The sequence below is a fragment of the Miscanthus floridulus genome, chromosome 3 (assembly GCF_019320115.1).
Source record: "Miscanthus floridulus cultivar M001 chromosome 3, ASM1932011v1, whole genome shotgun sequence".
NCBI classification, from domain to species: Eukaryota; Viridiplantae; Streptophyta; class Magnoliopsida; order Poales; family Poaceae; genus Miscanthus; species Miscanthus floridulus.
In genome coordinates, this window is record NC_089582.1 from 144,908,157 (window position 1) to 144,922,586 (window position 14,430).

Genomic DNA, 14,430 nt, shown 5'->3' on the forward strand with positions numbered 1-14,430 from the left:
TACTAAAACATGACACTGTTCGAGAATTGCATTCTTTTGGGGACGTAGGGAGTACTGATTATATCAATAAAAAGGTTTAGAGTGGACAAAATACAACCCCAAAAGGGGTTTATGATAGAAAACAATAGTAACAACGACTAATTAACAAAACTCTTCCAACAACAATCTACTCCGGCACATGAGAAAACAATGATAAAAAACAACCACAATGAAATTTATGTACATACTTGGTCTCCAGTTGGTGTTTTCTTTTGTATTTAATCCATAGTAATGATATTGTCCGTGTTGTTGTAAAATGTTGCTCTTGGTCACATGGGAAAAAATAGTGAAACACATTGTGAGTTCTTAAAACCTTGTTTGAAACACAATTATTTATCTTTGAACCCTATATTTTCCCTATAATTTTTTATTCCATTTTCATATAAAATTGAATTGCTTCATGTACAACATGGGTATTTGTTTATGAACCCTATATTTTCTCTATAAAATTGAATTCATTCATTACGATTTTTATGAAGCAACTGTGTTCCATATGGGCTCTAAACTTATTCAAGATTCTTGTCTTGCCCATAAGCTCTCGGAGCGAGGATTTAGGTCCCAGGAGGTTCACTCCATGTGAGAATCTAAATTCATAATTGGACCTAAAATAAACCACTTTATTTATTTACAAATGGTTAGAAATTTGAAGTACCTACATTTCCGTTTTTAGAGTCTACTATGGAGAAAAACAACCGTAGTACATTTCACTCCATTTTCCTTTTACAAAAAAAAGTAAGGTGTCTCTAGTTAGCGTACGCCTTCAACAGGAGTGAACAAACAGATACCACAAAGTTTACGCGACCACCGATTAGAGACGGGAACCCGAGTCGTCTTCGTCAGGCTACGAGCCGACGAGACTGACAGACTGAGAAGAGCTCGCCCCCCGATTCCATCTGGATTTCCGCCGGCCAGCGGCGAGATGTCCTTCTTCTTCCGGGCCGCGACGCGGCAGCGCCCGTCGCCGCAGGAGATCGCCCGCTCCATCAAGGACTCCCTCGTTGCCCTCGACACCAAGACCGGCGCCAAGGTATACGCGCGGCCCTCCAGCATCTTGCTCCCGCATTCCCATCCGCTCCGTGGCCCGCCCGGGCCCGATCCGCCCGTGCAGGCTCGCCGCTAGCGTCTCGTCCACCCCCAATCGGGTCATTTTGGGTGCTGTCAACGAGGTTAAGTTGCTTTGTTTGTGGACTTGTGCGGAGTCCCTGGATCCATCGCGTTTTTTTTTTGGGTAGACTCCCTGATGTCGGTGACAGACTGACAGTACTCCAGTTCTCTGGTAGTTGACGAATTTTGCTTGGCAACTAGAAGTAGAGACTGTGCTGGTATTGGTCGGGGAAATGCCTGATAATTTGTTAATTGTCAGGGATGGTTTTGGGTGGTTCGTCTGTCTCTTTAGCCTGTCGCTCAAAGCTTAAGAAAACCACTGACTAGTGGATCATAATGGGGCCTGTGAGGTTGCAATTGTCACTGGATTGCACATTTTTGCCTCCATGTTAGTGGCGGTAAAGGCATTTATGTTGATGAGGTGAATTAAATCGAAAAAATTAACCGGATCTGAAAGTTTGTTTCTACCTGTTGTGTCATGGAGATTTGTTCTATAGGTATACAAACATACCCTTTTTGCGAGAAGTATACAAGTGTACATTGATTGAGTAGATTTCACTCATTTGTTTGATGTAGTTATCAAGTTAGTAATCATGACAGTGAGAGGACAATTTGTCTTGTTCATCAGATGTATAAGTTAGCAGTTGGGATCTGTTTGCAACATAGTATTGAGTTTTGACATACAACAACTACAAGAGCCAGATCAACTATAAATCTGTACTTCTGTTCATGTTCTTTTTAACACTGTTCTCATAGAAACAGAGATGTATGTTGACCCTGCTTTAAGCGAGCACATGTTTACTTATTTAATTTACAGTTTTGGTTGTTCTCTGATTGATGTGTTGCCCCCGTATAGAATTCTTGTGCACTGAACAGTGAACACCATGGTACAAAAATCATGTTGCTCATGAATTTGTGTATGCTCCTGTTAGGCTCTCGAGGATGCTGAGAAAAACTTACTTACGTTGAGGCATACACTTGCTGGTGATGGAGAAGTAGAACCAAATCAAGAGCAGGTTCTGCAGATAGCCCTTGAGATTTGCAAGGAGGGTGTTCTTTCCCTCTTTGTTCAGAATCTTCCTTCCTTGGGTTGGGAGGTATGTTATATTCACAAATTGAATGTGATAACCTTTTTTCACTGTGTTATTAGCCTTATTGGTTCTATGTTGCAGGCTAGAAAGGATCTTGTCCACTGCTGGTGTATTTTGTTGAGACAGAAGGTTGATGAAGGCCATTGTTGTGTCCAGTATATTGAAAATCATTTAGATCTTTTGGATTTCCTTGTTGTTTGGTAAGGCCTATTTCTCAAGTTATGAATTAGAATGGAACACAATGAGTTGGAGCATGCTGATTCGTTTTTTTGGTGGGAATGCAATTGCAGAAATATATTGATGTTTGATTGCTTCATGTACCTATTTATTTTTACTGCTTATATATACTTGCATAGTTGTATTTTTTTTTGGTGTTTGTTTATGAAATGCACCTGTGATATATGCGATAATTTTACAACTTGTACTTGCATTATTTTGTGTGTTTTATGTACTGCTCCTGTAGTATATGCCATTGTAATACTCTTGTGCTTGATTGATTTAACTATGTTCTACCAGCTACAAGAACTTGGAAGTTGCGTTGAATTGTGGGAACATGTTGCGAGAATGCATAAAATATCCTACACTTGCAAAGTAAGGCTTGGATTATTTGTTCAACTATATTTTCTTTTCTTAGTGGCTCTGCAATAGCATACAGTTTCCAGCATATATGCCTTCGCCTGACATGTCTGTTCTTTTAGAGCCTCTGGCCCTCTGTAGTTGCATGCATGGACAGATATAGTACATAATATAATGACCAAAACAAGCAGACATGCAAATGTACTCTGCAGTATGCAGATGTTAGATTTTGCAATAAAACTAAAGCAAACAACAAATAGATGATTTAGTTAATTTTGCTAATGATTAATTTTTCATACATTTGATTTTGTAGTGCTCTTTCAGATATATATTGGAGTCAAGTAGCTTCGAGTTGTTTTTCCAGTATGTTGAATTGCCAAACTTCGATATTGCTTCTGACGCTCTGAACACCTTCAAGGTAAATCTAATCTTGTCAATTTGATTTTTTTTAAATAAAAAAATGGCTTTATGTTTGCTTCTTCAGGATTGATGTTTGCTGTTGGCAAGATATTTGCAGGATTTGCTAACCAAACATGAAGATCAAGTCTCTGAATTTCTGAGCTCACATTATGAACAGGTCAGCCAAATGATACCTTTCTGTAGAATGAATGAAATCCATAATTTTAATGTTTATTCCAAATAAATAAGAGGACCAGTAGTTTTCCTCTACCTTGTTCCTTGTACTTTGTATCTTCCTCCATGCCACCTTTTGCCTTTTGTATTGCTAAAGTTTTGAAGCACTCATCCATTGTAAACATGTGCAGTTTTTTGGACTCTACACAAAACTTTTATCTTCAACTAATTATGTGACACGAAGACAATCAGTGAAGGTTAGACTATTTAAATTGCAATTTCTTGTAGGGTACAAAAATATGATGCTTAAAAGCACTTTGCGGCATGCCAGTTTCTTTCAGAGTTTCTGTTGGAGGCCCCAAATGCTCAAATAATGAAGCGTTACATTTTGGAAGTTCGTTACTTAAACATTATGATGGGTCTTCTGAAGGTATTAGAGTATTAGTTATAAGTTCCCTGCTTATATTTAAATGAATCAGCAATGATATTGATCACCCTTCTCACTTCCTCTGTTTCTTGATTTTTCATACAAGTAGTTATGACATTCTAGTGCCATTATCTAGTGAAAATAATGGTGGTTGTTATTAGCACAATACATGAGAGATCCTGCTTTCTTTTACTGGCTTTTGGATATCTTGCCAAGCAAAGGTCATCCTGAGAGGCTAAGATATACGTACACAACTATACTCTTGCAATTGTTCTTTAGTGACTACCAGAGATCCAGCCATCCAGATCTAAATGGCTTTCTGTTTATAGTTAAAATGCATAGCACCATTATTCATGTTGAACACTATCATTTTATTCCTCCGAGCTATTTATGTACTGCTTGGGTACCAGTCATCTTGTGTCTAACAGTGTGTATTCGAGCAGTTTTCCTAGTTTCTATCTAATACAAAAGTAGTTCAAATATACACACTTGCAAGAAGCCAGTGCTACAGATTTTCTCCTTTTATGACAACTAAGTGATGAAAACAACACAGACTAGTCATAGATAGTTTGTTTTCATCTTCATAACTAGTGCCATCTTTTCATGCCTATACACATCCTTTTTTTAATGCCTCTACTAAGTACTAACTGGTGTCTTTTGTAGGATTCAAGCAAAAATATCAGGATATGTTCCTTCCACATTTTTAAGGTAATAAGTTGCACACTTGAAAGTTTCATACGTTTACCCTTTCGGTGGCTTCACACTCGATCGGGCCTTGCTCGGGTTTTGAAATTTTAAGTTGGATTAGCTGTTGTTTTTAATTAATCATAACTTAATGTGAACACTACTGTTACCATTTTTTGGAGGTTCATTTTCACTACATGGATGCAGGTATTTGTTGCCAATCCAAACAAGCCTCGTGAGATTATTCAGGTTTTGGTTGACAATCACAGAGAACTGTTGAAGCTACTCCACAATCTCCCCACAAGCAAAGGTAATGTATTGCGACTTCCAACTTAACCCTAGCCCTATTCTGTGACCAAGCAATTGTGATGCTAGTCATAGAGTAACCAAATATCATAACTGGAACTCGATGTTAAGATTTCTGAGAGATGCACATTGGAGCGCTAATAATGTGTCCCATTTGGCAGGTGAAGATGAACAACTTGATGAGGAGAGAGATCTAATTATCAAAGAGATCGAGAAGCTTGTGCGGTTGTCAGTATAAACCCTCGGGAAATTCAAACATATCCTTGATGTTGATGTTGATGTAGAGGAAAAGTCAACCCCTTTCTCCCCTCAATATTTTGAAGAGATTCTTCCTGTGTAATATTCTGCCCTGTATAGAGCTTGTCTTTCATATATATGGAAAAAGTTTGGCTACAAATTGCATTCTCCGTGAGAACACTTAGCATTCCTATCAGAAATTTGTTGACGCGATGCTGATACACTGTAGCAAAATTCGCAACAGGAATAATCTGCATTATGTTGTGGTGTTGATGCCATTAAGAATTGTGGTGAGAGTGTCTGGCATTTGAATTGGGTTCACTTTTTTTCGAAAGCGTGCTATAGCACGTGCTTCGTTAAGTGGAATTGGGAAACATTACAAGCTCCGTAGCCTTCGCCGTTTAGGACCAGGGGCGCACACTGGGCACGGATCACCGTCAGGCGATGGAGAATAACGGTTGTACTAACTAAGTAACGATTGGCGCGACGTTGCGTCTAGGAGTTGGCCGCGTAGGTCAAGTAACCTGAGCGGTGATCGACGCCAGACTCGCGTACCCGGCGCCGATCCAAGCATCCGCTTCATCCAGGATCATGGCGATCAGCTGTGTCGGTGTCCTTGACTTGTGATCGAAAGTTCGCCGGTTCCGCTCCTTCCAGAGTCCCCAAGTCACCAGCAGCACCATCTCCTGAGGTTCCGTGGCAGACACAAACGCCCGCGCTGCCACCAATCGAGCAGGGTTGAGGCATCCTGCGGCGCGAGGCCATGATAGGCGACCGGCTGTAGCAGGCGGAACCAGACCTCCCGCGTGTAGACGCACGAGCACAGGAGGTGGTTCGTGGTCTCATCATGCTGGTCGCACAAAGCGCACGGCGCCTCCTGTTGCAGTCCGTGGCGCTTCCGGCGTTCAGCTGTCCATAAGTGAATTGGGTTCACTTGTCATGTAGTATATTTTGAATTTTGATGCCTAACATTTGCAAATTCTTGACAACTTTTGCGTGAGATTCAGGGCACAGGACACACTATACAGCTCAAATTCTCAAGGCCAAATACGTATACGAACGAATACGAGTGAAAAATAACATCTAGAAACTTTTTTCTATCCTTTCTATATCTGATACCTGTCGTATGGTATACTTTATATATTTGCAATTGGTAATGGGGGGTGATAATTTACAGGAAGGAAGGAAGGAATTGAATCCAATCGATTTGGATTTCTGAGCTGAGCTGCGAGATGTCTGGCTGGAATGACGTGTCACAACGGCCGGAAGATGACCGGCGCGCCGTGCTGCGGGTTGAGTATCATGAGCACCCTCGGCGCGTGCACGTACGACGGCGACAGCCGGAACTGGCAGCGCTGCAGCACCATGGCCAAGGCGATCTTGGCCTCCATGAGCGCCAGGTACTGGCCGATGCACACCCGCACGCCGCCGCCGAACGGCATGAACGCCATCTGCTGCCGCGGCCGGCGGTCGCCGCCGTCGTCCGCGAAGCGCGCGGGGTTGAACTCCGTGGCGTCAGCGCCCCACACGTCGGCGTCGTGGTGCACGGCCATGATGGGAATCAAGACCTCCGTGCCCGCCGGCACGACGCAGCCACCGAGCTCCACGTCCCGCTTCGCCTTCCGGATCGTGGCCACCGCCGGCGGGTAGAGCCTGAGCGTCTCGTTCACGACCATCCCGAGCGTCCTGAGCCTGGGGAGGTGGTCCTTGGTGGGGACGCCCCGGCGGCCGCAGACTTCGAGGACCTCCCGGCGAGCGCGGTCCTGCCACTCCGGATGCATGGCGAGCGCGACGGTGGCCCAGGTGAGGAGGCTGGTCAGCGTCTCCAGTCCGGCGAAGAAGAAATTCTTGGACTCCTCGATGATCTCGTCCGCCGTCATGGCCGGGGCCATGAAGCTCATGAAGTCCCTCATGCCGCCGGCGCGCCCGTGGTCCCGGCCCCGGTGTCGGTGGTCCTCGCCGCCGCTCTGCAGGCCGGCGACGAGCTTGGCCAGGAGGCTCCTGATCTCCCTGCCGAGCTGCCACACGCGCCTGTTCCTCCTGGTGGGCAGGAACCTGTAGCCCGGGATGAAGACCTTGCTGTGCGCCTCGGTGGCGTAGCTGGCATGCTCGGCCTGCAGCCGGAACACGGCGCTGCCCTCGTCGCTGTTGCGGCCGAACGTGGCGACGGTGATGGCCTCCTTCGGCAGCCGCTGGTACCACTCCGCCACGTCCACCTCCACCTCGCCGGACCCACCAGCCGCCGATGACGACGGTAGCAGCACGCGCTCCTCCAGCATCCGCTGCACCGTGTCGGCGACGAAGGGCGCGAGCAGCTTGAGGTTCTCGGCGTTGAAGGCGGGCGTAAGAATCTTGCGGCGGCGCGCCCACTCGTCGCCGTGGAGGTTGCTGAGGCCGAGGCCCTCGAACTGGCGGATCAGCGGGTGCGCCTCGTACCGGTCGAAATGCTCCGATCGCGACAGCAGCACCTCCCGGATCAGCTCCGGCGAGCTCACGACCAGACGCGGCGTCCTCCCGAACCAAATCAGATGCATCGGACCTGCACGCATATATACATTTTCATAAATAATTTGCATGCATGCGCGCCAATATATATATATATATATATATATATATATATATATATATATATATATATATATATATATATATATATATATATATATATAAGTTAAATGCACCAGAGTTCCATTAACTTGTGAGGAGATTTCGGTTAGATCATCAACTTTCAAAATGACTTTTTGGGTCCATAAAATTTGTATGTCGTATCACTTAGGTCCATATCCCACCACGCGGGCTTCTCATGCTGACGTGGCCTGCTGACATATCCTTCTGAAGCAGCTCTTGGTAATGTATTTTGTCAAACAGCTTGTGGGCGACGGCGACACCGTCCCCGGCGCGCCGAGCAGCGAGCCCGACAGCGCGTTGCCGCTCACGTCGAGGTGGACCAGCGAGCGCATTGCACCCAGCCTCAGCAGGGGCCCGGCGCCGCGTCGGCGCGCCCGTGTCCTCACTGGGAGGGTTCGACACGTGCTTCAACACCACCGCCGTGGCGTGGCCGCCCGTGACGCTGCTGTTCGACGACATGCAGGTGACGCTGCCGGAGGAGAACGTTGTTATCCATAGCACGTACGGGACCATCAGCTGCCTGGCCATGGCCATGGCAGGCCCATCGGCGCCACCATGACGGAGCGCCTCAACTCCTTCATCGTGCTCTTCCTGCCCATCTACATGGCGCTCTCCGGCTACCGCACCGACCTCACCGAGTTCACCAGGTCCGAGGCGTCGGAGAAGTGGTGCGCGCTGGAGCTGTTCGTGGCGCTCTGCGTGTCGGGCAAGCTCGTCGGCTGCGTCGCCGCGGGGCTCTTCTTCACCATGCCGTTCCGGGACGCCATCGTGCTAGCGCTCATGCTCAACATCCGGGGCATCGTGGAGGTGGCCGCCATCAACAACTGGGGCGACACCATGAAGGCGACGGCGGAGCACTACCTGTCGAGGCAGTTCGCGCGGGCGAAGCGGCGGTCGCTGGAGCACGCGCGGCTCAGCGTCGAACTCCGCGTGCTCACCTGCCTCTACAGCGAGGACCGCGCGACGCCGCTGATCGACCTGCTGGAGGCGTCGGGCTCCCCCCGCGGCTCGCCCATGTCGCTCATCGTGCTCCACCTCACGGAGCTCGTCGGCCGCGCCGCGTCCGTGCTGAAGCCCCACCGGAAGAGCACGAGGTCGTCCAACAGCAGCGGGAACCCGACGTCGTCGGACCGCATCGTGAACGCGTTTTGGTACTTCGAGCAGCAGGCGCGCGGTGACCTCGTGTGCATCCAATGTTCGGCGCCGAGGCAGTGACGCTCGCCCACAAGCTATTTGACAAAATGCATTGCCAAGAGCTGCTTCAGAAGGACATGTCAGCATGCCACGTCAGCATGAGAAGCCCGCATGGCGGGATATGGACCTAAGTGATACGACATACAAAGTTTATGGACCCAAAAAGCCACTTTGGAAGTTGATGGACCTAACCGAAACATCATCACAAGTTAATAGACCTCTGGTGCATTTATCTCTCTCTCTCTCTCTCTTTATATATATATATATATATATATATATATATATATATATAGCGCGTGCGTTTTACCAGTACGATATGCTAGTTTTTCATCATGTGTACTGTATGAATGTATATAAATAATAAGCGTCGTCTAGTAATATTTTTGACAAAATCAAGCACACACTTCGCTCGAATTGTTGGCACATATCTCAAGTTTTGATCAAACCATGCAAGTTGATATATGAAATTAATCATCATGCAAGGTCGAATCAAGCAGGCGGCATTAACGCATGTGATACCATGCATGGCAAGGCAAGTGCAATGATCTCTAGCTCTACTGGCCGGGTTGCTGTGGAGCGAAGCTAAGCCAGCACTTAACTTGAGTGTTTTCATGTGGACAAATCACACAAATTCATTAACTGACCAACAAACAAGATTCGTTGTCAATCACTTGGATCAAACGCAGATGCTTGCCTCTATAGCTAGCTAGGGTTGTCCTTTCCATACTATACTCCACATACCGTTGAAAAACAGCGGGAATTATCATCGATCGCCGCAAAGGTTAGCATAAACTAATCGCCTCAACAGCGAGTAACCAACTGCATGCAACTGGTTTGGATCCTCAACTGAAATGCATGCTGTATATCTGGCAATGTCATATATATGCATGTTGTGACCATATGCAGAGAGCAGCTGAACGAAGCACAAAGCAAGCAAGCATGAAGGCATGCATGTGCTCTACCTCTGGATTGCCGGACGGATGGATCTACATATGTGTGTGTGTGTAGCTAATCTCTTAAGATTACCGTCTCTCTCTCTCTCTCTCTCACACACACACACACACACACACATCCGGCTCATATGTAGCTAATCTCTTAAGATTACCGGGCCGTTGTTAATCTACTCGCATTATTATCATTGACCTGCTGCATGCATTGACAGCCTGGTGGAGAGATGGATGGATCATATACTTGCTGACAACGTACACACACAGCCAAGGTTTGACTTGGGAGGCGGTTTTTAATTTGCAGACGAATTTGTTAGCTATAGCTTGCTGTCATCACTAGTACCAAAAGTGATGGAGGCAAGTAGTGGTGGTAGGATATATAGGAATATAGGTAGGATACAGTAGTACCAAAGTGAAATTGAAATGAAATGAATGTCACCTAATCGAGCATAGTTTAGAGTTTGTGCTCTTGTTTCTATTTGCAGAAGCATGGAAGCATGTCCCCTCAGCTCCTTTCCTGCGGTTTACGCGTGAGCGTCCACTCTTTTAATTTAATATATATATATATATTTGTATATGTATACGCGCAAATGCACGCTTTTCTTTTCTTGTTTAAGTTTCATTCATGTGAAGTTGGAACTAGTAAACCTGTAAAGTTGCACCGTTGATTTTTGTTTTTGGCTTGTCCGGGAAAAAAAATACACAAAGAAACCATAACGACGACGACAAAGAAAATAAAAAGGTTTCGAAGAAAAGTGGCAAGGCAGTAGCTAGTTAGGAATGATCCAAATTTGATCGAGAGACGATCAATCTCAGTTCGTAAGCAAAGAGCTGGATTGATTGATGAAGATGCATGGAAATTACCGTACCGTAGAGCTTCCTCCAATGGTGGTAGAAGGCGAGCACCCTGGGGAGGACGTCGTGCGGCGCTTGGGGCGGCGCGGGGCGGGAGGAGGCGTCCACCATGAGGCGGATGAGCTCGATGGAGCTGCCGAAGAAGAAGCGGTAGCCCGGCCCGCGCACGCCGTGGTGCGCGAAGTGGCGCTCCAGCCGGCGCGGCCGCCACCACAGCGCCTCCATGAGCCGCGCCACGGCTAGGTGGAGGCATATCCACCCCGCGGCGGCGAGCGCGGTCGCTTGCCACGACCACGGCCACGGCCACCACGTCATGGCGCGCGGTGGATGGCCGGGCGGCACACCGGCGTGGAAGAAGAAGAAGCAGGCAGGCAGCTGCTAGCTGCCCCGCGACCTTTGGTGGACGAGGAGGCAGGAGGCCGCAATGGCGTAGTAGCACGCCTTGCCGCCGCCGTCGCCGGGTTTATATATAGAGATAGATAGATAGCTGTTGGGTGCTGCTGGGCAACAGCAGAAGCAGAGGAAGGCTGCGACTGCGACTCTGCGAGCGATCGACCTTTTCGTATTTGAATTGAATTGAATAATACCTTGCTGTCCTCCAGATTATTACTGACATCCATGGAGTACATTATTGTTTTCTTCCTGTTTATTTATTAACATTTTGGAGAACATATATGCAGTGTATGGTTTGATGAAGCAAGTTAAGGAAGGGGTATATATTTTATAGTATTCTTCATTCCTGGGTAGGTGAGTAATGGCCACAAAGTTTGAAACGAATGAAAGCATCCTAAGATTCAAACATACATGGGGCCGGCCGGCCATGTCGTTGAATCTCTGAGGAAAAAGAGGTTTCACATTGCACTGGTCAGGATCGGATTTACATGCATGTCCAAAATCCAGCCAGTTGACGCGCGCACTACTCGGGCCTCGTTTGAAATGCGGGCAGCTTACATTACATACTGGATCGTCGGAAAGGCAGAAGAACGTACTAACGATGTATGCTGTGTCCTTGCTTTACCGAACCGCACTGATGCTAAAAATCTATCTTTTCTTATGAGAAAAAGAAAGAAGAGCGAGAGCGACCAAGTCATGTTGAAGGCAGAGACATGTTGTTTGTTGTGTTCAAGTCGTCGTCGTCGTCGTCGTCTAGCCTCTAGCACGCCTTTTTCCCTTTTTGCCTGCCCATTATATATATGTACTCCATATATTTTGCATTGAGGCACCCTGGGGTGGGGGCCGCCCGCAGCGCAAGCGCAATCGCAGGCAGCCAGGGGCGCGCACTTGCGGGTTGCGGCTGCTTGTTGTGTTGCTGTCCCTCCGGGAAAAGCGTGGCGCGCACAGTTGGGGCCCTGTCCCCGCCAGCCGCGCACAGTTGGCTCGCCACAGCCTGGCCTCCCCACGCTGCCACGCACCGGTCGGTAGCTCCCATCCCCTTCATTCCTCGTCTTTCTCCTTTTTTATTTTTATTATTAATTTACTAAAGCAGTTTGGCATAGCTCAGCTTCACCACTTAAACCATTTTTTTTATTCATGAGCGGCTTTCTTATTGAAGCTGAGCTATTTTCACACGATGAAGCAAATGAATGAAATAACTATAATACCCCTTGTTTATCTTTTTTCCTTCTTTTTTTTCTCACGGAATTTTTTAAGTCCATATGGATTGAATAGGGATTTTTTAGATGTTGGAAATGGTAGGATTTGGACTAGGGAGCGGAAGCGAACTTTATTAAGTCAGATAGTGTGTGCTTACATGTTGTTTTTTAAGATGAGAAACAATTCATTAACTAAAGTCATAAAGCAGCAATACAACACGAAATAATTATCATCAATCCACCACTTCAATTTAAGAGCTCACAAAGTTAGTACAAGTTCTTAGTTTGGATTTAAAGTATAAAACAAGTGTGTAAAATAATAAAAAATTCTTAATTAAAATATTAAAGTAAAACTTCACCGTTTGCTGATTAGCCGCCAATCAGGCAAATAGGCAATCACTAGGTGTCGGGTTCATAAACCCGGTGTCCCTCGGGGACCGGCTTCCACGCCATGGCTCGACCCAAGCAGACAGTACGCAACTCATGGGCCGGCCCAAGTGTCTAAAATAATAGGCTAGAAGGGCGGAGGAGGTCCAAGTCACCGACCGGAAGGTCTGGCCGAGGAGGAACAGCGCCCGCTTGTCGACTACTTCGGTCCACCTCTCCGACCGGAGCGCTCACTTCGGACTCCAGCCGCCTCCGGACAGCCTCTCCGATCGGAAGGCCTGGCCCAAGCACTACTTCTGACTCCGACCCCGCGTCTCCGACCGGGGTTCGCAGAAGCCCTGCTCACAGCTCTTCTCCGACTGGCGCAACCAGAGCCGACAAGGACCAACCGACCGAGGACGCCCGCTCGGAAAGGACCAGGGAACAAACAGAGAAAGCAAGGCAGGGCGCACAAATCAAACCACGATACCAGGGACCATACCCTGTACGCCTGCAGGAACAGTACTCTACAACCTCCCTAACACACACAGTGTTGTAGGCGTCGACATTTTCCCTACAGTGTTGTGGGCGCCATTGACTCCCATACGGTAAGGCTCCCCCACATGCCTCTGGGCATTGACAGTGTTGTGGGCGTCGGAATTACCGTACCGAGTGAACATGGTGAAAACCCCTCACATGCCTCTGGGCATCAACAGTATAGCAGATACCGACATCTACCATACCCAAACAAAACGATGTAACCTCCCACGTGCATCCGACATCAACAGTGTTGTGGACGCCTACCATCATCTTATACCTGCCGACATGGGCAACAAGGTTTAGAAGCATACGTACTCTCTTCCTCTCACTTGTAAGGCCATCCCCTTCATCTATAAAAGGGGATGCGCCCCTCCAAAAAAGAGAGTTGATCTAGCCTAGTCAAAGTCATTCCATTCTCACTAGATCGATCAAGTTCTCTAGTACACGACCACAGAACCGCCAGGTTCAAACCTCAAGCACACGCTTGAACACTTAGCTCATAGCGGAGTTTCTGTCGCTCTCGACCCTTCCGACCGGAGCGGACCGGACCTCTTGTACCCCCCATCTTTCTCCTTCTCGTTTGTAACCCCACTGCAAACTTCGAGCACCTGGACTTAGTAATAAAGTCACCAACCAACTCAAACTGGACGTAGGGCATGTTGCCTGAACCAGCATAAACCCTGTGTCATTAAGTGCTAGGCCACCTTCGATCACAACGTACGACAAAACTATAAATATTTACTTATTGGTCACTTTCTGAACCGACAGTTGGCGTTGTCCGTGGGGAAGACGTTGTACATTTAACACTTTTTGGTCATCGGATGTCCCACTTTTCCACCACCCTCGCCGTGGCGGGCTCAGGCGATACGATTCGCCTCGGCTCGCTCGAGTTTCCCGCTCCCCCACCGGTTGGGATGCGGGTTCCACCCATCTTCGAGCCATCCCAGGCCTTCCTCTTCGAAAGCCTGGACTTCGTCGCCGACCAACTTGGCGTACTATACCTCTGCGAGGAGGCTCACGTCTCAACACCTGTCAGAGGGGCACCCTCCATCGACTCCGGGACGCACAACTTCGACTACGCTGCATCTGCGCTTCATTCCGAGCAAACTCTCTGCTCAAACCCCGCTGTGAGTAATGTACATGCTGTTATTTACTTACTATTCTCTATCTTCCGTTGAATACCTAGAGTAACCCCATTGTCCTCGACACGACCGCCATACGACTGGTTCCCCTATGGCCTCGCGTCTTCCACGGACGCATACGCCCGGGGG

General features: G+C 47.6%; 2 protein-coding genes across 2 annotated transcripts; one reads left to right on the top strand and one right to left on the bottom strand.

Moving 5' to 3' along the window:
• Positions 1-820: 820 nt before the first annotated feature.
• LOC136547383 (uncharacterized) lies at positions 821-5,293 on the top strand. The gene is made up of 11 exons (XM_066539338.1): positions 821-1,066; positions 2,076-2,240; positions 2,316-2,434; positions 2,751-2,825; positions 3,135-3,228; positions 3,328-3,387; positions 3,575-3,640; positions 3,715-3,813; positions 4,474-4,518; positions 4,702-4,804; positions 4,962-5,293. The coding sequence occupies exons 1-11, from the start codon at positions 959-961 to the stop codon at positions 5,036-5,038; spliced, it is 1,011 nt and encodes a 336-aa protein (XP_066395435.1). The 5' UTR covers positions 821-958; the 3' UTR covers positions 5,039-5,293.
• A 997-nt stretch (positions 5,294-6,290) lies between these two features.
• Positions 6,291-10,976, bottom strand: LOC136547384 (cytochrome P450 734A5-like). The gene is made up of 2 exons (XM_066539340.1): positions 10,676-10,976; positions 6,291-7,576 (listed from the first exon to the last, which is right to left on the bottom strand). Exons 1-2 carry the CDS (start codon positions 10,974-10,976, stop codon positions 6,291-6,293), a joined length of 1,587 nt encoding a protein of 528 aa, XP_066395437.1.
• Positions 10,977-14,430: the final 3,454 nt, after the last annotated feature.

Excerpts from the sequence above, each read along its gene's own strand:
- LOC136547383 (XM_066539338.1), top strand. The coding sequence starts at position 959 with ATGTCCTTCTTCTTCCGGGCCGCGACGCGGCAGCGCCCGTCGCCGCAG. Across the intron at positions 2,435-2,750 it reads TTGGATTTCCTTGTTGTTTG|CTACAAGAACTTGGAAGTTG; the intron begins GTAAGGCCTATT and ends ATGTTCTACCAG. Across the intron at positions 2,826-3,134 it reads AAATATCCTACACTTGCAAA|ATATATATTGGAGTCAAGTA; the intron begins GTAAGGCTTGGA and ends GTGCTCTTTCAG.
- LOC136547384 (XM_066539340.1), bottom strand. The coding sequence starts at position 10,976 with ATGACGTGGTGGCCGTGGCCGTGGTCGTGGCAAGCGACCGCGCTCGCC. Across the intron at positions 7,577-10,675 it reads CCATTGGAGGAAGCTCTACG|GTCCGATGCATCTGATTTGG; the intron begins GTACGGTAATTT and ends ATATGCGTGCAG.